This window comes from Aspergillus puulaauensis, chromosome 1, assembly GCF_016861865.1.
Source record: "Aspergillus puulaauensis MK2 DNA, chromosome 1, nearly complete sequence".
NCBI classification, from domain to species: Eukaryota; Fungi; Ascomycota; class Eurotiomycetes; order Eurotiales; family Aspergillaceae; genus Aspergillus; species Aspergillus puulaauensis.
In genome coordinates this window covers 842,344-863,186 of record NC_054857.1, presented here as the reverse complement: position 1 = coordinate 863,186, position 20,843 = coordinate 842,344, and the positions used below count along the sequence as shown (strand labels likewise).

At 55.2% G+C, this 20,843-nt stretch overlaps 9 protein-coding genes across 9 annotated transcripts; 5 read left to right on the top strand and 4 right to left on the bottom strand.

Annotated features, from left to right (window-relative positions):
- Positions 1–2,104: 2,104 nt before the first annotated feature.
- APUU_10395S (dienelactone hydrolase family protein) lies at positions 2,105–3,042 on the bottom strand (the record flags this gene model as incomplete). Its single annotated transcript, XM_041700318.1, has 4 exons — positions 2,105–2,724; positions 2,791–2,838; positions 2,887–2,957; positions 3,014–3,042. The coding sequence occupies 4 exons, from the start codon at positions 3,040–3,042 to the stop codon at positions 2,105–2,107; spliced, it is 768 nt and encodes a 255-aa protein (XP_041549761.1).
- Positions 3,043–5,802: 2,760 nt separating this feature from the next.
- APUU_10394A (putative C2H2 finger domain protein) lies at positions 5,803–7,085 on the top strand (the record flags this gene model as incomplete). Its single annotated transcript, XM_041700307.1, has 2 exons — positions 5,803–6,942; positions 6,999–7,085. 2 exons carry the CDS (start codon positions 5,803–5,805, stop codon positions 7,083–7,085), a joined length of 1,227 nt encoding a protein of 408 aa, XP_041549760.1.
- Positions 7,086–7,754: 669 nt separating this feature from the next.
- On the top strand, positions 7,755–9,018 carry APUU_10393A (uncharacterized protein; the record flags this gene model as incomplete). Its single annotated transcript, XM_041700296.1, has 3 exons — positions 7,755–8,309; positions 8,396–8,566; positions 8,626–9,018. The coding sequence occupies 3 exons, from the start codon at positions 7,755–7,757 to the stop codon at positions 9,016–9,018; spliced, it is 1,119 nt and encodes a 372-aa protein (XP_041549759.1).
- A 51-nt stretch (positions 9,019–9,069) lies between these two features.
- APUU_10392S (flavin-binding monooxygenase-like protein) lies at positions 9,070–10,982 on the bottom strand (the record flags this gene model as incomplete). The annotated part of the gene is made up of 2 exons (XM_041700285.1): positions 9,070–10,904; positions 10,949–10,982. 2 exons carry the CDS (start codon positions 10,980–10,982, stop codon positions 9,070–9,072), a joined length of 1,869 nt encoding a protein of 622 aa, XP_041549758.1.
- An 861-nt stretch (positions 10,983–11,843) lies between these two features.
- APUU_10391A (uncharacterized protein) lies at positions 11,844–13,335 on the top strand (the record flags this gene model as incomplete). The annotated part of the gene is made up of 5 exons (XM_041700274.1): positions 11,844–11,981; positions 12,036–12,262; positions 12,315–12,549; positions 12,609–12,722; positions 12,802–13,335. The coding sequence occupies 5 exons, from the start codon at positions 11,844–11,846 to the stop codon at positions 13,333–13,335; spliced, it is 1,248 nt and encodes a 415-aa protein (XP_041549757.1).
- Positions 13,336–13,732: 397 nt separating this feature from the next.
- APUU_10390S (TIGR04076 family protein) lies at positions 13,733–14,121 on the bottom strand (the record flags this gene model as incomplete). Its single annotated transcript, XM_041700263.1, has 2 exons — positions 13,733–13,911; positions 13,965–14,121. 2 exons carry the CDS (start codon positions 14,119–14,121, stop codon positions 13,733–13,735), a joined length of 336 nt encoding a protein of 111 aa, XP_041549756.1.
- A 286-nt stretch (positions 14,122–14,407) lies between these two features.
- Positions 14,408–16,461, top strand: APUU_10389A (uncharacterized protein; the record flags this gene model as incomplete). The annotated part of the gene is made up of 8 exons (XM_041700251.1): positions 14,408–14,602; positions 14,669–14,882; positions 14,934–15,088; positions 15,139–15,488; positions 15,542–15,975; positions 16,040–16,120; positions 16,170–16,247; positions 16,298–16,461. 8 exons carry the CDS (start codon positions 14,408–14,410, stop codon positions 16,459–16,461), a joined length of 1,671 nt encoding a protein of 556 aa, XP_041549755.1.
- A 79-nt stretch (positions 16,462–16,540) lies between these two features.
- On the bottom strand, positions 16,541–18,412 carry APUU_10388S (aldo/keto reductase; the record flags this gene model as incomplete). Its single annotated transcript, XM_041700240.1, has 5 exons — positions 16,541–16,855; positions 16,918–17,088; positions 17,142–17,285; positions 17,351–17,521; positions 17,570–18,412. The coding sequence occupies 5 exons, from the start codon at positions 18,410–18,412 to the stop codon at positions 16,541–16,543; spliced, it is 1,644 nt and encodes a 547-aa protein (XP_041549754.1).
- Positions 18,413–18,647: 235 nt separating this feature from the next.
- On the top strand, positions 18,648–20,714 carry APUU_10387A (Zn(II)2Cys6 transcription factor; the record flags this gene model as incomplete). Its single annotated transcript, XM_041700229.1, has 3 exons — positions 18,648–18,811; positions 18,858–20,088; positions 20,142–20,714. The coding sequence occupies 3 exons, from the start codon at positions 18,648–18,650 to the stop codon at positions 20,712–20,714; spliced, it is 1,968 nt and encodes a 655-aa protein (XP_041549753.1).
- Between the last annotated feature and the right edge of the window lie 129 nt (positions 20,715–20,843).

The window sequence follows — 20,843 nt, the reverse complement described above, 5'->3', positions numbered from 1 at the left end:
GCCCAGTGGGTATGTCCAGATGCCGATTGGCATCTAGGCGGTGTTAACCCCGGGGCAGAGTCAACGGGAATGGCGGGTCGCGTATGAAGGGGAAAGCTATGGCGATTATGCGACTGCATTTGCGGATGTCGACTAACGCCCGAGCAATCTTGCATTTACTCGACGCGCAATACGTTATGGACTAAGCGCGCGGGCAATGTTCGTGGAGTGGAATAACGCGTACATTCCATTCAAGAGTGCGTCAATCCCGAAAAGTGTTATCGCCAGGGTCAATGAACGGACCAACTAGCCACCCCTTAGCCATTTGACGGAGTTCCGTCATCTGTGTTTCGGCGGTGCCATTGTTACTTTTTATATGAAGCACCGACGAGTGGAAGTTGAACATGATTCTAAGCAACTGATATGGCGCTGGAGTAGCGAGGATGCTCTGCATATTAGGTGGCCGAACTCGAAAAGGCTAGTTTGAGAGGTATCTTCCTCAGTCTGCTGACAAGACGGGTATTCGCAGCTTTGATCACAAATTGTGTGTTTCTGGCAATTCCACCGTCCGAGCATCTACGTTGTCGCACCGAAATCCCTGCTATGTTTGTACCAGGACTTGAAGCCACTCCTGCGCCAGTTTCCATCACAATATGAACACCAGCCATGGAGACCCGCAGGCGGCACGAGCCGGATCATGGTAGCATGTTGGTCTTTAAAGTGTTGTTCAAATTGCAACTTGGGTGAATAGCCGGATAGCGCGCACAGGAAGCCAAGTAGAACGTCCGCCGTGATACCTTTCCGAGCTGTACCGCAGTCACGAACCAGCATATTTGCGCGCCTGCTGTGCTAGGCAATTGTCTTGCACCCTGTTCGATCATCGGGAAACATACACCTTCCGCTTCGATGACCTACGGCCAGCAAATAGGTCAAGTCAATCGCAAACCTCCACTGTCATATACGGCTATGTTCATGCAGAGTTCATTTAGTCCGCCGTGGTGTTTGATCATCCTTTGCTTTCAAGGAAACTCGAAATTCTCAAATGGGTGACTATTTTGCCTGTATGGGGCAAGCAGGGAAGCCGAAATATGCTGCCATCGCGTCTTCGAAAATAGATGAAGCCCGGGGAGTCCAGGCAGTTTCCGGGGATGGGGCCTATTGACTTCGATTGCCAAAACCAGAGCTTGCTTTGGACAGTCGCATCGTCGGACAGTTGTATTTGCCTGAATTACCCAGTTTGCAATTGATGCGTGTCTTGAATGGTACAGAGTTATACGGACCATGCGAAGGATGCCCTTACCAGGATAACAGAATCATAGCGGTCAAGCTGCAAGGTATCATGCAGATACCGGTTTTCAGCGTTCCCCTGCTGCAAAAGCCAGCATTTCAACAGTTCCCCTTGTTAGCACCCTCAAAACAACTCGGTGGTACTGCAGCCGAGGGTCTTGTGCGATGTTACCGACTCGGCTACGGGTGCAACAGCTTGTTGTGGTGGGGATTTAGACAAGGAATGACCGCTTGACTCCAACGAGTACCAATCTCGGCAGTAAATATCCGGCATTCCACAAGATGGTCATTGAAGCAGCCATGCACCTCCTTACTGGATTGCGATGCTGAAAATCCTCCGATTTCTTGCCCGAGGCCGACCCCTGGACTCGGCAACAAAATCGCGTAGGTCGAGGCCCGTTCTGTACCGCCCGGCGTCGCCCTTTTGCCGACGGCGACTTCTTAAGGCCTCTAGTAGGGGTTGCAGGTAGGTGAACGGGCGAATCGATAGCTTCGGTTATGCTTTAGGCATGTCAGGTAAGTAGGGTTGGTAGGTTTAACGTTGATTTGTAGTTTATCGTGACGTCTGCACTTTTGTCCATCTTCTATCACATGTTTTGATGAGGCGTGGTACATTTATCATTTAATTAATTGAAGACCTTGGTCCATTTCATAGCACTTGATTAAAGGAACGGATGGAGTTATACACCGGGCATACCAGACGGTTAGCATCGCAAGCGTTACTATACTATACTATACTATAGTTATCTGCCAACACCGAAGTGCATACAAACCTGCCCCACGGATCATATATATCATAATGTATCATAGCATAGCATAAACATGGAAGCGTAGAAGCTTAAGCATGCTTCCCCAAGAAATCAAGCGCAGTGCGATAACCGCGCTCATACTCCTTCTTCACATTTTCATCCTCAAGATCACTCCGGGCCGCCATCCAGCCGTGGATCTGGGACGGGAAAGTCTCGACATAGTGATCCGTCTTCAACCCCGCGTCGAACTTGGACACATCGTCGGGGTTCTCGTCCTTACTCGCCAGCAGGGCCATGGGGATATTGATGTTCTTGGCGTCATTCGGGTCCAGCATGGCCGGGTGGCACTGCACGGCTGCCTTGAATGTTTTGTTCTCGGTGCCCGAGGAGAGAACGCTGATCTTGCCGCCCCAGCAGTAGCCGAGAATGCTCCAGGAGGTGAAGCCGCCGCCGGAGGGGGTCGGGGGTGCGAGGGAGTTGGCTTCGGAGACGACGCCGGGAATCTTGGAGAGGGTGTTCGGGGGTGCGGCTTTGGTTTGGAAGAAGGCGCCGAGCTTTTGCTTATGATCGTCGGTTTGAGGGGGGAACCAAGAGATGTCGGCGGGTTGGCCTTCGAAGAAGTCGGGGATGAACACGCGGTACTTTTGCGAGGAGGATGTGGAGAGGATGTCGGCGCCCTGCAAGGTTTGAGGGAAGAAGCCAAAAATGTCTAAGTATCCAGTACCTTGGTTAGCTGGGGTTTTGGATTGGGGGGTGTGGGGGAGAGGGGAAGTACCGTAGATGACGAGAATGGCCTTGGTAGCGGATTCAGGGCCCGTGACATCTGTTGCCATGTTAGAGTGGTTTCAGGTGGTTGGAATGGAGGACGGACATGTCTTCAGGCCATTGATGGTCTTGTATTCGCCCTTGGGCTGGTAGCCCTTGGAGACGATCGGGGGGATGCTGTTGACACGGCTATGTTAGCTGTTTGTGCAGCTGGGGTTGCCAGAGAGACGCACGAGCAGCAGGCCTTGCTAACGCCAGACATGTTTGAAGCTGAGCAATGGAGTGGTCGTTGGAATTGGAATTGGAATGGCGAGCTCGAGATGCGGGGTTGTCTCAGAGAGAATATGGACCTACGAAGGGGGTAGGTTAGAAGCTGGCGGGTAAACATAGACAATTGAGAGACAAGAGAGATTAACGTACAATTGACAGCAGTTGATGAATTGGGAGAGAGTTGGGAGGGAGGATATGAGGTTGAAGAGGGCAAGCTGGGTGGTGAACGTTTACCCGAGCCCCGCGTCGACGTCATTTCGGCGTCGGTCGCTCGGTTACCAGCTGCGATGTTATCACATCAAGCATTTCAAATAACTAGCTGTTTGATATTCCAATACTTCAATTATTTTCGATGGCGTCTAAAGCAGGATTTAACCCTTGTGACAGCTTTAAATAAAGCATGGACTGGTCACAATACGTGGTATATTAAGCGATATATATAACCGATATGCTAAGTATAAAGGCTGTATACGATCGACGATTACACAACGCCTCCCAAACATGGCACAACAGCGACAACAGCAACATGGGAATAGGCTGTAGCCAATGCTGAATAAACTACCGCCATGGGGGAATAAACTACAATAAAGTCCCAGAGCAGACGCCACGACAGTGCAGCCACGGCGCCATTGCAGCTTAATCCATGGGCAGCGCAGGAGGAGAGCAGGGCCCAGGCTCGCCTGCGCATTCCTGGCCAGGGCGGAGCAGAAGTCTAGACTCTCGGACCTCCTGGATGTCAAAGAAATGCAAGGATGCACATGCGACCCAAGATTGGGAGTGGACGGTTTCAGGAGAAGCTCACCGACACCAAGGGCGAGCAATGTGACGGGACCAGCGCATTCTTCCTCAGTCTCATTTCTCCAGAACACAGACCGAACATCCTAATCTCACACGAGAGTTTGGCTAGCTTGTTTAGACTGGTCAGCTTCGGAAAGCGAGGCAGAGGAAGGCAGCGACAGGTAAAATGCGAGACATGCCAGCGGAAAGCTAATTAAACAGCCTTGACTGGTCCAATCCCGGGTCGATGCATAATTTGAGTGGGCGGAGGAAATTATTTTTATTATTGAGTGCTGTCAGTGTCAAGTCCGCCACCCGACCCACCGGCACCGGCAGGCTGGTGCGGAGCGAGCCATTCCGTGTGATGGACAGTTTTGGAGAGAATTGTCAATTGAGAAAGACAGGATGATGGATTATGGAACAGAACAATAACAGAGAACAGAGACCAGAGACCGAGGAGAAAGACAGATAGCGCTGGAAAAAAGGAAGAGAGACCGCGTTTTCCCGACAAATCATGCACGAGACCCAATTGGGAGCCCAAACAGCACTAGCCCCATCCGGCTAGTGCTGACAATGGGGGAATGCAATTGGGAGCCTGCGCCCCGCTGCCTGGGCACGCTGGCCGCTGACTGGCCGGGACCGGGCAGGACTGGCAGGTGACTGGGCAGGTGACTCGCGCGGTCGTTGGCCACTCGCTTTGTTTTCTGAGAATCCGAACTGGACAGCCCAACCGACACCTGCGACGGAGTGAATGATGAGGGCAGGAAGAAGAAGTGGAATGGGATTGGAATGCCGAGGGAGGCCCACCAGGTGTCCGTGCCACGGATACGAGCGAACCCCAGCGCTGGAACTGGGAGAGTTCATGTCGCTCGCTTGGAGCCTTGGAGGCTGTCAGAGTCAAAGCAGGTTGTCTGATCGATCGCAGACTCGCTATTAGCAGAACCACACGGCTGCCTCAGCTGTCATGCAGCAGCAACGCAAGGAAGCCCCTAATCTTACTCTCTGACTTGAGTCGGGTTATTTAACCTCGTTAGCTTGCGATAGTACTGTTAGCAGCATTCACTCTGTATTCCTAATCCCCGTTATACTCTGTCCTGCGCAGTGCGCGCCCCTAGACTTCAAGCCGAACGGTGGACCTCTTCCCTGTCAACCACGTTGCCGAGTGATCATCGTGAGATACAAAGAAAAGAATCGAGATCAGAGTAAAAGACAAGTCGAGGCAATCGGCCTGTGAGCACTGAGCAAAAGCCGGACGAGGCCATCGCAGTCGTTAGTCTCGCTCCTCTCGTTTCTTTTTCCTCCTTTTGCTGCGCGTCTCCTTTTCTGTTTTTCTATTTCTGTTTTTCCTCCCAATTTTCACTATTTTCACCATTTGCACCCCCGCGTTGGCCAGACCCTCGCAGACTCTGCCTGATATCGAGCTCTTATTCTGATTATTATTATTGCAGTCTGACTTTTGGCTCCTCTCTTTCGTATCTGACCGCTCTCTTCTTTCTTTCGCCTCCCTCTCTCTCTCTCCCTCGCTCTCCTTCCCTCTCGCCCATGGGTGACTGACTGACGGACTCTTTGTCTCTCCACGCCATGTCTTTGTCCTGAATCCGCTGGTTCTCGCTGTCAACTCCCAAGTCCTGCTGCTTGTTTAGAATCCCCCGGGTATGCCTGTTAGTTGAGATCTCCACCGCTCCAGCCTCTGCATCGCAGGCTCTTATCTCGGCCGATCCTTTACTGCTCTGAGAGATCGCGCTCTGCGATCCCACTCGCCCTGGATCCTCCCGACATCTCGGGGGCCCTCTCTGGGAATCATCGTTTCTGGCACCTGGGTGCCGGTGCCGGTGCCGGTGCTGAGTCCGCTGAGCAGTTTGCCTTTCATCTTCCTCCCTCGCAGTCCTCGCTCTCCCCGGCCCTGGCTGTCGCTCCTGCAGCATTGCCCAGGGACGCGTCTGCAAACCTGGCGACTCTTGCGGTCCTCCCGGGAATGGGGCCCGGCCTGGACATCCAACAACAACCCTTGAATGCACGTCGACCGGCTGCTCCGCCGCTGCCGAGTTTCGAGTTGCCTACACCGTCATTCAGCAACGGCGCCGTGGCCGCCTTGAAGTATCCCCAGCATCACCCGCATCTTCCTCCGCCGACATCTAGTGTCGGCAACATCATCGCGACCCAAACAGCACATGCTGGTGACATTCCGATTGCGACAACGGCGACTGCGGCTGCGACGACTGTGACTGCGCCGACGTTGAGCGCGATCTCGTCTTCTCCCGAGTCGACGTCTTACTGGGCCTCCCAAGGCTCGTATAGCGGAAGCGCTGGCCGTCAGCCTTGGACCCCAGGGCTCAACTCGTCCTACTCAAATCGAGATCCCTTTTCGCCATCATTCAACCCTTCTCTCCATCGCAACCCGGCGACCTCGACCCCCGGCGCCGATACCATCCCCCCAGGATACGATATGAACCATCTACCCCCGTTCCATCAGCCGATGGGGACAGCAGCATCCGCGCATGCTGGGATGGCCCCTCCGATGATAAGCGCTCCGCCGCATCCGTCTGTCCCGTCGAACGATCCGTACATGGCCAAATCTTCGTCTGCGCCGGCCTACGGAGCCGTCCAGCAGCTGTCGAGCCCGACGAACGCCTACCAGCCGTACGGAGGGGCACAACAACCGCATCCTCCGCCACTGGCGATGCATCACGCTCCGCCTCGGGTTGCCTCAAACCCGCCTCCGCCACCACCACCACCACAGCAACCACCTCACCTAAGTTACCAACGCCAGCCGTGGCCGTCATATTCGCTGCCTGCCATGACAGGGCCGGTGATGTCCAACGTCCACAGCCCGGGTGGGCAGATGTCGATAATGGGCCCGTTGCAGTCGGGGATTCTCCCAGGCTTCAACAGCGGACATGTGGCTAGCATGCAGCAGATGTATGGCGGACACCCGCCACATCCGATGCACGGAGGCGCGGGCCCGACAAACGACCGGCCGTTCAAGTGCGACAAGTGTCCGCAGAGCTTCAACCGGAACCACGACCTGAAGCGACACAGTCGCATCCACCTTGCAGTCAAGCCGTATCCGTGCCATAACTGCGACAAGCAGTTTTCGCGCAAGGATGCATTGAAGGTACGTTCCGTTCTTTGTTTTCCGCTGAAATTCCGATAGTGTACTGACATGAGTAGCGCCATCAACTGGTCAAAGGCTGCAAGGATGAACTGGAGAAACCGGTCAAACAGGAAGTCAAGGTCGAGGAAACTGGCGAGCACTAACTGCTCGGACCGTCCATCGTTATAAGCTGGCGCCCCTTTGAGTGTACAGTGCATGTCACGTCACTCAGACGGGGTTACTCAAACGAGTACCTGGTACTAGTAGCGACCGACTCTACGGTGCGCACCCGGGAAAGCGGAGCGAACCAGGAAACGGCCGCAACCCGCCCCGGAATGAAACAAAGCTGGGAATATAGAGAGTGAGAAGCAGGAGAAGCAGAAGGAGAAGCAGACTGGCACAATCAGGGATGGATGGAAGGAGTTTCGGCGGAGGTGGTGTCCCGTCCGCCCTCATCGCATGTTTGTTCGGCGTTTTGTATGTACTGAAGACGGATTGATTGATTCCACACGTGGAACGTCCAGGATTATTGTGACCTGGCTTGAGGTTGGCTTGGCTTGGCTTGGGATTCGGCTGGGTGTTTGGTGTCTGTCCGTTTTTTGTGTCCCGTATGTATGTATCTGTATGCAATAGCAAGAGCACTGAGTAGCATTGCTGTACCGTGCCGTTGTGCTGTGTCACTGTATGACCTCCTGCACTACGTTATATTATTACAGCGCTTCCATTATCACAGTATAAGAGACCAAGAGTATAGACCAGACTACATAAACAACTTCCAAACCCACCAAATCAACCACTCATCCAGACATTCTTGATTCTTTCTCTTCTTCAACATGCATCCAACCCTCCTAGGCCTACTAGGCCTAACCACCCTAGCAACAGCCCGCTACGCCCTCAACATCCCGCCAACACTCTCCACGGGCCCCATAACCGCCGACTACCTCACGCCCTCCCTCGACCAATCCGACCTAGACAGCCCCAAGCTCTCGCACGCCAACGCCTCCACGTTCGACTGGTGGCACTTCGACGCAATCGGGATCGAGAACCCCAACGCCAGCGTCGCAATTACCTTTGCCAATGCCGGGCCCGACGGGTATCCGCTTGACAGGCCGGGCATTGGCAATTTGACGCAGCCTCTCCCGGGTAATGGGACTGGGACGGGGTTGAATGGGCACTCCCTCTGGGCGCATATCTGGGTGACTTTTGCGGACGGCAGGCGGTTTCGCCATGTGCAGGCTGTGGACAGTGCGCGGATGCATGGGAGTGGGGATTCCAGTGTGGCGATTTGGCATGGGGCTGGTGGGTGGATGGGGAGTGAGGAGGGGTATGAGGTTGAGTTTGATGTTGGGGATGGGGTGAATATTACGGGGGGGATTAGTATGGAGAGGGTATGTCTTTCCTATTTCTAGATCTCTCTCTCTCTCTCTCTCTCTCTCTCTTGATGTTATGGATTGATGATGCTAATACAGATCAGATAACGCCCTCGCACTCCCGCTGCTCAACAGCCTCGGATTTCAGCGCTGCGCTTGATATCGGAGACTCGGGGCTCGGCTGGGTGGCTGTTATGCCGGATGCGATTGCCAGGGTGGATGTCAATGTGAATGGCGAGAGGCTGAGCTTCGAGGGGTATGGGTATCATGACAAGGTAGGTTCCCCCCCCCATATTGTATAGACGAGGACAGAGGAGACTAATTATAATTCCAGGTCTGGTCATCTCGCCCATTCACCTCATCCACAAAATCCCTGCAACGCGGACGAGCCCATCTAGGACTCTACTCGGTTCTCTGGCTGTCGTATACCAGTGAAAACAACCCGAACCAGGAAGTCGTGAGTTCGTTCCTGGCGCGGGACGGGGAGAATGTGAATGCAGGGTGTGCGGATGGATCAGTGACGATTATCGCCGGGCAAGAACAGACGGAGGGAGGGCTGGTCAGTGGGTTCCAGGTTGGGATCCCGGGGGCGCAGGTGAATGTTGCGGCTGATAACGAGGAGAGAGGGGGACAGGGGGCGCATCTGCGGTGGAATGGGAGGGCGAGAGGGATGGTGGAGGGCGTGGACGAGGAGGGCGTGGCCATTTTCGAACGGTTTGAGTATTGATCATTTAAGTGATGAGAGTGGACTGAGTAGATAAACAAGACAGACAAACAATTACGCAACAATCTTCTCGTCCCTCCCCCTCCACTCCCCAACAAGCCCAACATAATCCTCCACCCCATACGGCTCAACACACCTCTTCCACCCCCTGTCACTCTTCCTCGCCCCCTCAATCCCCAGATCCTTCAGAAGCACATCCACATACGGAATCGCATCGAAGACAAAGTCCGGATTCCTCCGTCCAAGACCCCCGGGGTACCGATGCACGCCGAACTGCGTGTGCAGGGCCGTTTCATATAGGATGTCCGCGTCTGTATTTGTACCCTGTTCACTCACATCTACATCCACACCCTTCCCGCTGCTCTTAACACCACCCTCCCGACAATAGCTCCGGGCAAGCTCCACCGGACACCGCTCAGTGGTGATCCCCTGCAAACTCAAGCGGTCGGAAAAGAATGCCGCGATCCAAAGGGCCTGAGTCTGCGCAAGCAAGGGGGTATTGATCGTCATGGCGATGCCCGCGAACGCGACGCTGCGCTCGGCCGCGAGGGGCGACGCGGGAACCATGAACCGCGTCAGGCGGTAGGGGTGCAGCGACTGGGTCTCTGTCTGTGCGTCTGGTGCCAGAGGCGAGTATTTCGACGGGGAGGCGTGTGTTGGGCGCTTTGCGAGGCGGGGGAAGCGGCGCAGGATCTCTGTGTCGGCTGCGCTGATGAGGGGTTGGGGGAGGGGGTCTGGGGCGTTGGGGAAGCCGAGGAGGGAGGGGAGGGAGGCGGGGAGGAAGGTGATTGAGGGTGTGGGTTCCCAGCCTGAGGCGACGATGAGGGCGGAGATGTTGGACAGAGGGTCTGGGGTGTTGGAGAGGTGGATTGTGCCCTGGGAGAGGTGGTCGATGTGGTCGACGTGGATGCGGACGTGGCCCTGGGTGACGAGGTCGAAGAAGTTGGTGGGATAGTTGAGGATGGAGAGGCCCGACGCCACCCAGAAGGGCGAGATCCAGGGCTTCAGCTTGGCCAGTTCAGGGTGCGAGTTGAACTTATTGAGCGAGACGACGTCGTTGCCCAGGATGGTCCAGAAGGTGTCGGTGATCTTGCGTCCCAGCCAGGTGCCGTGCAGGAAACGACGCACGCGCGAGCCAGGCTGCTCGGCGATGGGATCAGACCAGATGCACGGGCTGAACCAGGTCAGGAGGCGCGTCGTGACGAGCTTCTCGAGCCAGCGGTGCAATGGAGTCACATAGGGGGGCGCCATCCAGCAAGGGCCGTGGCCGTTGTCGCGGATGATCCAGTCGACCTGGGCGCCGGCGGATGCAGCTGTATAGACGGCGTCCCAGGCGGACTTGGTGGCTCCCAGCACGGCAATGCGGTTCTGGGCCTGCTGGACGGTCGACTTGTGGTGGATGGGCATGTCGACCGTGTGGAAGAGCGGCCGGTCGAATGTTTCCTGCCCTGGGATGTGCGCCAGATAGGGCTGCGACGTGATGCCCGTGGCCAGGATGAGCTTGCGCGCGTGCACCTGGACCTCAACATCGCCGTCTGCGGTGGAATCGACGTAGGTCACTGTCCAGGTAGTGTCGTCGTGATGCTCCACGACTGAGACCCGGCACTGCAGCCGGATATTCTCCACGATGCCAAAGTGCTGCGCGTATCGCTCAAGATACCGCTGGACGACGTGGCCCGGGATGTGCTCGCCGTGCTTGACGCCGTAGGAGTCGTCCATGGGGAAGTCCGAGTACTCGTACGTGCCGCGCATGTTGTTGGACTTGAGTCCGTCCCACAGTCGGTGCGTGGCCCAGACGCCACCGACTGAGGATGCGCCCTCGAGCAGACATACTGAGGCAGAAGGGTGGACTTCGCGGTATGTCTTGAGGGCAGCAAGGCCGCTCCAGCCTGATCCATTAGAATAGAAACAGAGTCAATTGAGGGAAACGTACCAGCGCCGATGACGAGCAGGTCGAGGCTCTCCATGAGACTTATCAATGGGATGTAGGAGACTAATGTACAGGACGCAGACGGAGGAGCAAATGCGGATATAAATGCGACGCTGCATCCGAGAATGCAATGCACAGGCCTTTTGTTCCGCCGATTAGTTGCCTGATTAATTACCTTGACTGCTGTCTTTCGCCAAAACTTAACGGTCGCCCACTTGGTCCACCGTGTCCACTCTGTCGCTGTCATTCCACCAGTCCCGCTGGGTCCAGCCGTGATTGCAGGTTACGTATTGCAGGCTCGACCGCGGAGAATAAGATTAAAAGCTGTGCAACTGCACTCGGGCCAACTTGCCCTGGGAGCTTGTGAGGTGTCTGTCGGCTGATCTGTGCGTCTCTGTAGGTTGTGATTCGTACAAACGAGGGGCAGGATTGAATCGGCGAGAAAACTCCCTACATGCAGAACTGGCTGGAACGATGTGCAGGCTGACTGCAGACGGACCGCAGATGGACCGCAGATGGACTGCAGATTGGCTCTGCGATTCGAGCAGACTTTGGTCGGCAAAAATAGCCTTCTGCAGCTGGCTGTGCTGTCACGGTCAGTGCTCAGCGCTGTCAAAAGTCCGATGCCGATCGCAGCGACACAGACCCGGCGCGTCCCTTGGATTGGAATCTATCGACTCTTCGATCCGCCTGTTCCAGTAATACTTAACGGTCCGGTGGGGCTGGCAACGGCATATCTATGACCTATATCGTCTCCAGCGGGTGCACTGTCTGCGATGTGTAATTTCGTCTCTTCAAGGGATGAGAGGAGATTGTTTCAAAATTCGAATGGGTATATCATGTAGGTACCCTTCCACGTTTGCTTCCTTACAGCAAAGCAAGCCTCTGTTTCTGCAAAATGGCCCAGTTTGAAGTCGAAGCGTTTACTCTGCTGGCCATCGCGGTTGTGGCCATTGCCATTCGTGTCGCTGCACGATGGACCACCGCGGGGCCCAGCAACTTCCAGCTCGACGATTATCTCATGCCATTGGCTGGGGTATTGCCTCTACTCACTTGTTTATTTGCGAATGCCGAATGCTAACTTGGCCAGGTGGTGTACGGCCTTGAAACAGGCGCTGCTTTCTGCGTCGGAGCCTGGTGGCAGGGCCTCGCCAACAACTCCATGACAGACGAGCAGCGCGCCGCTCTCGACCCTTCGTCACAAGAGTATGCCCTGCGTGTTGGCGGGTCCAAGACGCAGGTCCTCGGGTGGTCGCTGTATACGACCCTGTTGTGGCTGCTGAAGGCCTGCATGGCTATCTTCTACTCGCGGCTTACGTCCGTCACCACCACAACAACTGATAGAAAATGATATGCTAATAGTGAATAGAGCCGGATTAATCAACATGAATATCCGCGTCAAGATCGCATACGTCCTCATCGGGGTGACCTACATCGCCGTCATCTGCTCCATCCTCTTCGGCTGCCACCCGATGAAAAAGAACTGGCAGATCTACCCTGACCCTGGCAATTATTGCCAGCCTGCAGTGTCCAAGATTGATGTCTATGTTACGGTGACTTTGAATGTCGCCACGGACATGTATCTCATAACCATTCCTACTCCAGTGCGTCCCTTACATTCTTACAGGACATATGCAGCAATGACTGACAGATATGATATCAGATCCTATTTAAAGCACGCCTCCCCCTCCGCGAGAAACTCGAACTCCTGATCCTCTTCTCCGGGGGAACATTTGTCATGGCCGCTGGAATCCTGCGCTGCGTGTTAATCCTTACTGTAAGCCTCATTCCCATCTTACTCATTACCATCTTACACATAAGAGAAAGAAAGACAAAAACTAACACTAAACCCCCAGGCCGGTGCAAACGGCGCCTCCCAAGCCGGCAGCTGGGCGTGTCGCGAGACCTTCGTGGCCGTGATAATCGGCAACGCACCCATGATCTACCCGTACATGCGGCGCGCCGCAAAGTCCGCGGGTATATACATGACGTCGACTCGGTCGCGGTCAGGGCGTTCCCGCTCAGGACGCAGCCAGAGCTACCCGCTCTCAGACGGGGAGGAAATGAAGTGGAAAAGCCCCGGTGTCTCGCAGGCGTCGAAGAAGAGGAGGTTCCGACACCCGCTGTCGTTGCCGGACAGTCAGTGGAGGGATGAGACAAGGACGGGCGATGAGGCTTGTATGCTGGATATGCATCCGCTGCCGAGGCAGGTGAGTGTTGAGGGGTTTGAGTTTCCGCCTAGGAGGGAGGGATCGAGTGCTGGGGCTGTTGTTACGAGTGGGAATGGTGGCAGTGGCAGTGGCAGTGGGAGTGGGAGTTTGGATGAGGAGTTGGTCGCGGAGATTGGAGGGATTAAGGTTGTGCAGGAGACTATAATTGAGAGGGGGTGATTTATTATATATCTTTTTGAAGTTGGATTGGTTCTGTTGTATATTCTTTGGTTCTGTGTCTATATTGCCTGGTATATACTTAATATAATATCGTCAGCCCTAACCGGATCCTTCGCCGACTTGCCAATCAGACAGACAGGCCTATTCTCGGCATCTGACACAGATGCTCTTGGACTTGAGCTTATCTGCGCTTGATGAGATGTTGATTGAGTTTCTCTCGTGTAGCAGCTCTGCTCAGGTTGAGATATCTGTTTCCTGGCTGTTCAAGCCATTTCCTATCTCTGATAGCCATTTCAGCTTTCACAGCGAGTAGAATGCCTGGAATGCCTGGAATGCCTGGAATGCCTGGAATGCCTGGAATGCCCTCAGTTGAATCTTTAATGCTTCTGCGACCTGATCAGGTCGTTAGAGGCACCGCCGTAGTCTCCGAGTGCCTGAACTCGGTGATCCCCGTCCTGGTAATCCTCAACTGCGACGGACAGTTTGGATCAGGGCACGCAATGATCGAATCGGTGGTCATCCAGTCATGCTCATGGGTCATACGCTGCTTGCAAGCCAGAAGAGGGAGGACCGATGCTGCAGTATCCAGTGAGTAAAGCCCTACATGCTCACAGTAAAAGTAGACGCACCCAGGCTGTATATACTGATTCCCTGGCCCTCCGGGAGATGCATCATTTCGCCCTTGAGGGTGAAGTAGTCGCCCTGCTTTGCACCGCACAGGATGCGCTTCCCCACGGGGCAGATCACCTCGACGCGCAGGTCGTACAGTTGGAAGGAGTCAGCCATTATTGTTGATGAGGGGAAGTATTTACTATTTGCGAGATTGAAGCTAGATATGCACGGCGAAATGTCGGATGCCGGTGTTCTAGAAGCCCGTATAGAACACCGGCGCGCCACACTAACAAGCGATTTCCCCCTTTCCAGTGACTGACTGCCTGACTGACCAGTTACTCGCCCTTTCACAATCCCTTTGTGTCTGGTGGAGAAATAGACTTTCAGCCTTTCGTGTTCCGATATCTCGCCTTCCCTCTCCATAAGTAGCTGGCCTGAGCTTGCTGCTTGCCTGACGACGATGCCCTGGAGCGATCGTCAGTTCACTGCCATGATGGACTCGTCGCCTGGCTACGAGAAGACGGTCGGCGGCGCCACAACAACCGATATGGAGATGTGGCCAGGCCAGAGGAATGTCGCGCCCGCCGCCCCTGAGGAGATCAAGCGGAATCTCCAGTCGCGGCATATCACTATGATCGCCATCGCGGGCATGATCGTGAGAATACCCAAATAGGATATATCCATATAGCTACTCCGTCTCCGTCGCTAATGTACCGTCAAGGGAACGGGGCTCTTCCTCACCTCAGGCCAGGTCATTGCGACCGCTGGCCCCGCGGGCGCGTTCCTGGCGTATATCGTCATGGGCCTCGTCACGGCTGGAGTCGCGTACACGACTGGCGAGATCACGGCGTTTATGCCGACGACTGGGGGCTTTATTCGGCATGCGACCAAGTTTGTTGAGCCTGCGCTTGGGGCGGCGACGGGGTGGAATTTCTGTACGGGCTGTTCTAGACATACTGTTCGTTGTATACTGACTGCCGACACAGGGTATACGATGTCGATTACGGCGCCCACGGAGATCACTGCCGCGGCGACTCTGATTGAGTTCTGGCAGGTGGATGTGAATATGGCTGTTTGGATCACCGTCTTTGGTGTTTTCATTGTGGCCGTCAACTTCTGCGATGTCCGCGTATATGGAGAGGTGACAGCCAAACCCGGACCTCTGAATGTGTCTAGTCTAACATCATACAGTCAGAAGTGTTCTTCTCCACGCTCAAGATCATGCTCATCGTCGGCCTGATCATCGGCGGCATCGTCATCAACGCCGGCGGCGGCCCTAACCACGAATACCTGGGGTTCCGATACTGGCGAGACCCCGGCGCATTCAAGGCGTATATCGAGACGGGATCGGCAGGCCGATTCCTCGCCTTCTGGAAAGTCCTTTTAACGTCTGCCTTTAGTTATGGCAATATCCAGGTCGTGGCCATATCTGGCTCGGAGACGCGGAACCCGCGCAAGATCATCCCCAGTGCGACTAGGAAGACCTTCTTGCGCGTTTTCGTCTTCTATGTCTTGAGCATCTTCATCATTGGTCTTATCGTGTATGTCTACCTTATCGTTATATGGATATCCTGCTAAACTGCTACTGCTACAGCCGGTCCGACGACCAAGCCCTCAACAACGACACAGGAACCGCCCAGCAATCCCCCTTCGTGCTCGCCTTCGACCGCGCCGGCGTCGCCGTCCTCCCGCACATCATCAACGCCGTGGTATGCACGTCGGCCATAAGCAGCGCATCGGGGTGCATCTTCATCGCCTCCCGCACCCTCTACGGCCTCAGCCGCGACGGCCACGCACCCCGGCTCTTCCAGCGGTGCAACCGGTTCGGGACGCCGTATCTGGCTGTGGGACTGTCGTGCATCTTGATGCCGCTGGCGTATATGGTGCTGGGGGATAGCAGGGCTGCGACGGTGTTTCAGTGGTTTGTGAATATCACGACGGTGGCCGGGCTGATTGGGTGGGTTGTTATTGAGGTTACGTATTTGAGGTTCTTTGCTGGGTTGAAGGTGCAGGGGTTTGATAGACGGAGTATGCTCGCCACGTTAACTGGGTGTATAGTGGTATAAGTGTCTTTTGCTAATGAGTGTAATAGGACTGCCTAGCCGGAATTTCTTGCAGCCCTATGTGGCGTGGGCGACGCTGTTCATGGTGGTGATGGTTATCTTGTTTTCTGGTATGTTCTAGCAGTCAAAAGACTATTTTATACTGATGTTTATGTCCAGGCTTCGATGTCTTTACGACCGGCAATTTCACGGCCGCTGGGTTCCTGACGTCCTATCTGAACATTGCCATCTTTGCTGGTATGCACCCACCTCACCCACTTGTTATGCAGTGTATACTTACAACCCAGGACTATACATCTTCTTCAAAATCTCCCTCAAGTCCAAGGTAGTCTCCCTGAAGGAAATCGACTTCCAATCCGAGTTTGACGCCATCGAGAATGAGAAGCTGTCAGGGGAGTACGTGCCAGAGAGCAACCAGCCGTGGTGGAAGCGGTTCATTCACTGGGTTTAGCATTCATTCATTCCTATCTATATAAATACCCTCCTAGTCTCTGATATCATAATACTCATACTTATACTGAGTGGGTACATCACCTATACTCCCCACCACAATCACCCATACTCTCAAACATCTCCGCCCTCAGACTCCGCTGCAAGATACGATCAATACTGGCCCTATCCTCCCCATCTAGCGTCCACCCCAAACTCCCCAGATTCACTGCAGACTGCTCGCTGACGCCCATGCGCGCACCGACAATCACGGCCCCGACGTACGGGAAATCCAGCACCCACCGCGTCGCGACGTTCGAGACAGTCACGCCGTGCTTCTGGGCGATGGCGTGCAGAGCGCGGAGCAGCTCTTGGAAGAGCGGCCAGCCGCCCCAGGTGCGGATCATGGTGTAGTACTGCCACTATTAGATCTTTCCTGTGACTCTAGATATGGGTATGGTTCATTGTAACGGCGTACCTTGCGCAGACTCGGGGTTGCCTCGTCGCTATATAGATCTGGGGGCTCTTGGCCGAGCCACTTCTCGGCTAGGAGGCCGCCGCAGAGAGTCCCGTATGTGAGGAGCTTGATGTTGTGTTTTTTGCACACTTCGGCCATTTTTATAATCGGTCTTGAGTCGATCAGGGAGAACTGGACTGGCTGTTAATGAAGGCAGACTAGTAAGGTATGGATGTGATGCTGACCTGGACTTGGTTGGTTACTACTTTGACGCCACTGTCGATGACCCTCTGCATATGTTCTGTGTCGAAGTTGCAGAGCCCGAGATGTTTCACCCGTTTGTCTTGTTGGAGGTATTGAAGGGCTCTGATATACTGGTCGTCATTGTACTGTTCAAGTGTTCAAGTCAGTTTGGGAGGGTATAGTGGTATGTTATACATGGTAAGAGACTCACAAATTGCCAATGGAACTGCAGCAGGTCGATACTCTCCGTGGACAGCCTTCGACAGCGCTGGTCTACATTCGCCCGGATAGCTTCCTCAGAGACCTTCATCGGGTGGAAGACACAGTATTTCGTCGCCGCGAAGATCGAGTCCGAGTACGCGCTCGAGGACCGGTATCCGCCCTGCTTCTGTTAACGCGGCACACTGAATGCTGGAGGTATGTAGCATACGAAGATGATTTCCGCGTCGCCGTAATGGTCGGCCATATCGAATGCCGTGAACCCGCGCTGGACGTGGTTTGAGAAGTGCTCGATCATCTTCTCTCGCGGCGCGGAGCCCCAGGCTGGGCTGGAGAGCTGCCATAGTCCGGTGAATATACGGGGCAGGTTTATTCCGTCTAGAGTGAAAGTCTCGTTGATGGTCGACGGAGGGAGTTCGGATGGCGGTTTGATACTGGCGGGTTTGGGGGTGTAGAGGGCTCGCGACAGAGGGCCTAGCAGCTGGGCTGTGGCGTCGAGGCCTCGTTGCAGGAGGAAAGACTGTCCGTTACTCTCCCACGACTTTTGGCATGATAGAAGCGACTGGAGAAGCTCTTGCAGTGGCTGGGCTTCGCTTTCTGAGAGGTCTCTTGTGCCGGCAGGGACGAAGAGCGTCTTTTGGATAGCCGTGAGGGTCTGGATGATGTCGCCGTCCACAGCAGCTATCTGGGCAGTCAGAGCACTGCTCAGCCTGTCTGATGAATTGAGACTGGCAATCTGGTTGACGATATCGCGCAGGAGAGGCAGGGCCTGGTAGCACAGGCCGCAGCCGACCATGCAGCAGATGCGCTGGCGGAGGTCTGCAAACGCCGGAGTGGCGCTGATGGACTTGTCTGCCTGCTGCGCGGTGATTTTAGAATTTTCGTACCGCGAGGCAGTCTCGTATAGATAGTTGCGCGTCAGCTCCTCGAAGACCGGGGTGAGGCTCGGGTGGGCCGCCAGCACGCCACGCATCACCGACCGCACGCCATCCAGAGGCAGGTTGGCGATGATGGCGTCGGTCATCATGTTGACATGGCCATTTTTGGGAGACATTTTGCTCGCTGTATACTCGCTGTACTCGAACTGGATGCTGGATCGTTATCTAGTTAGCATTACGCGCTAAGAGAGACTAGGAGACCGGTCTTTAATCGCCGGCGATGATCGCTCCAATTCCTTCATCTCCAACTCTCCACCTGGCGAGTCTGAGATGCCGTGTTCCAGTCCGGAATATTCTGCTCGCCGCCTTGGTTTGTAGCAAAAGACCCATCTCGCTGTGGGGAGGCCCAGCATGACGGCGAAGAGGCCCAGCGCCACCAACGCCTGTCTTCCATGCCGCAAGGTGAAGATGAAGTGCGTCTCGTCAGGGGCTGGCGATAAATGCAGTCGCTGCGCCCGCAAGTCGCTGCCCTGCGTCTTCCAGCAGCACTGTCGCGGCCGAAAGCCGGGCACCCGGTATGTCGCCGGCCTCCTCTCTCATCTACTAATACTAATCGACCAGGCTGTCCAAGAAAGAGGCGCATGGGCCCGATCCGTCGCCCTCAGGCCCCAGGGACTCGGACTTCTGGGCCGAGTCGGAGGGATTCCAGCCGCACAGCCTGTTGAGCCACCAGGCAATGCAGGGCCGGTTCTCGCTGCAGAACATCCTCAGCGTCAACCACGGCCCTGGCCCTGCTGACTCTGGGATGTCGACTCCAGACGCGATCTCCCCGGAGGATCCGATCGTGCTGGATCTGGTCAACGCCCACGTCGCGTCGTGCCTGCTGGAGTATTTCATGCACAGGATCAACCCGTACATCAGCCAGCTGGACCCGGCCCTGCATTCCTTTTCTTACCTGCGCAAATCCCCCTTCCTGCTGACTGCTGTGCTGGCTGCCGCTGCAAAGGCGTTCGAGTCGTCGCTGTACCCTGGCCTGCATGCGCACGCCGAGCATCTCTTCGTCGAGAGCTTCCGACGCGGTGACAAGTCCACCGAAGTCATCCAGGGCATCCTCCTCCTCACGTACTGGAAGGAGCCCAACGACACCAGAGCATGGACCTCAGTCGGCCTCGCGATCCGCATTGCCATGGAACTGGGCTGGCATAGGCTGTCACCGCAAGTCAGCCGCAGGCCAGGCCTGAGCGAGATCGAGCGTCGAGAAATCCGAAATGTCGAGCGGACGTTCCTGGTTCTGTTTGTATACGACCGCAGTCTGGGCCTGCAAACAGGGAAGCCCTGGATGATCGAGCGAAACGACTTGACCGAGTGTGTCGACAACTGGTGGCAGGACCCCGTTTCAATCCTCAACGACCGATTGCTCTGCAGCTTCGTGACTCTCCGACTGCTCACGGCAGACACATTCGACCTGCTCATCCCCTCAACGACAAACTCCATGTCTCGCCTCGAGCGCACCATCACCGTCCTGGACCGCCGCATCCACGCCTGGCAGAGCAACTGGGTCGGGATCGTATGCGCAGGTCGAGCACTGGACGAACTCGAACCAGTTCCGCGCTGCCACGCCTTCATGATCAGGTTCTACGGATCCCATCTCCGCCTGCAGCTCTTCTCGACGCCGCTGCAGGAGACCGGCATCCAGAACGTAGACCGGATCTACGACCTGAAGCCCTTCTGGCTTAGCTATCAGAGCGCCCTCGCCATGCTCGACCTTGTAGCGGAGTCCTCGGCCCTGCTGTATCTAGTCCAGGACTCGATCCACGTTATGACCGCATACGCCGCCATCTTCCTAATCAAGGTATGTAGCCCGTCATTATATCATATCAACCAAGTTAATGAGTCCCATTGTAGCTCCTCCTTTCTTCCCCCATCGCCGTCGGACAGGAGATAGAGCCCACAGTTACCAAAGCCATCCACGACGCGGCCAACGCATTCGCTGCGTTGTCGGCACCGCCCAACTCGAGCTGTACCTACCAGGCGCGGTTCCTGGATAAAGCTCTGCAAGAATTCGCACGCATAAGCCGCAGGCGGATGAAAAACACCAGCTCCAAAATAGAATCGCCTTCGTCTGTTCAAGGAGGTACCGGTAACCCCCATCCACCCCGGCGCGAGCAGTACCCCAGTATCATCAACTCCGATATGCCCTCCAGGCCGTTGCAGGATCCTGGCGATTCGGGATTAGGGGTCATGCATGTCCCTCAGTCTGCGGTCCCTGCGGCTGCGGTGCCTGCGGTATATCCGCAATATAATGGACCTGTTCCAGAGGGTCGAGACGGACTGGACCAGCAGTCGTTGAGCGTGGGGTTTGAGCTGCAGAACCAGGTCAGCGAGAACTGGGACTTTCTGCTGGGCGATGAGAGTCGATGGGATGATATGTTTGCCAGTGCCGGGTTTAGTATTCAGGAGGGGGTGTTTTGGTGTTAGACTTGATATTTGGATATATTTGTATAGATTGGCTATTAATTGATTCACGCAATACGAGAAACACGAACAGTTCAGGAACAGTATTGCATATTTGCTCGTATTAAACAAGCCCCTCACACGTGATAGACT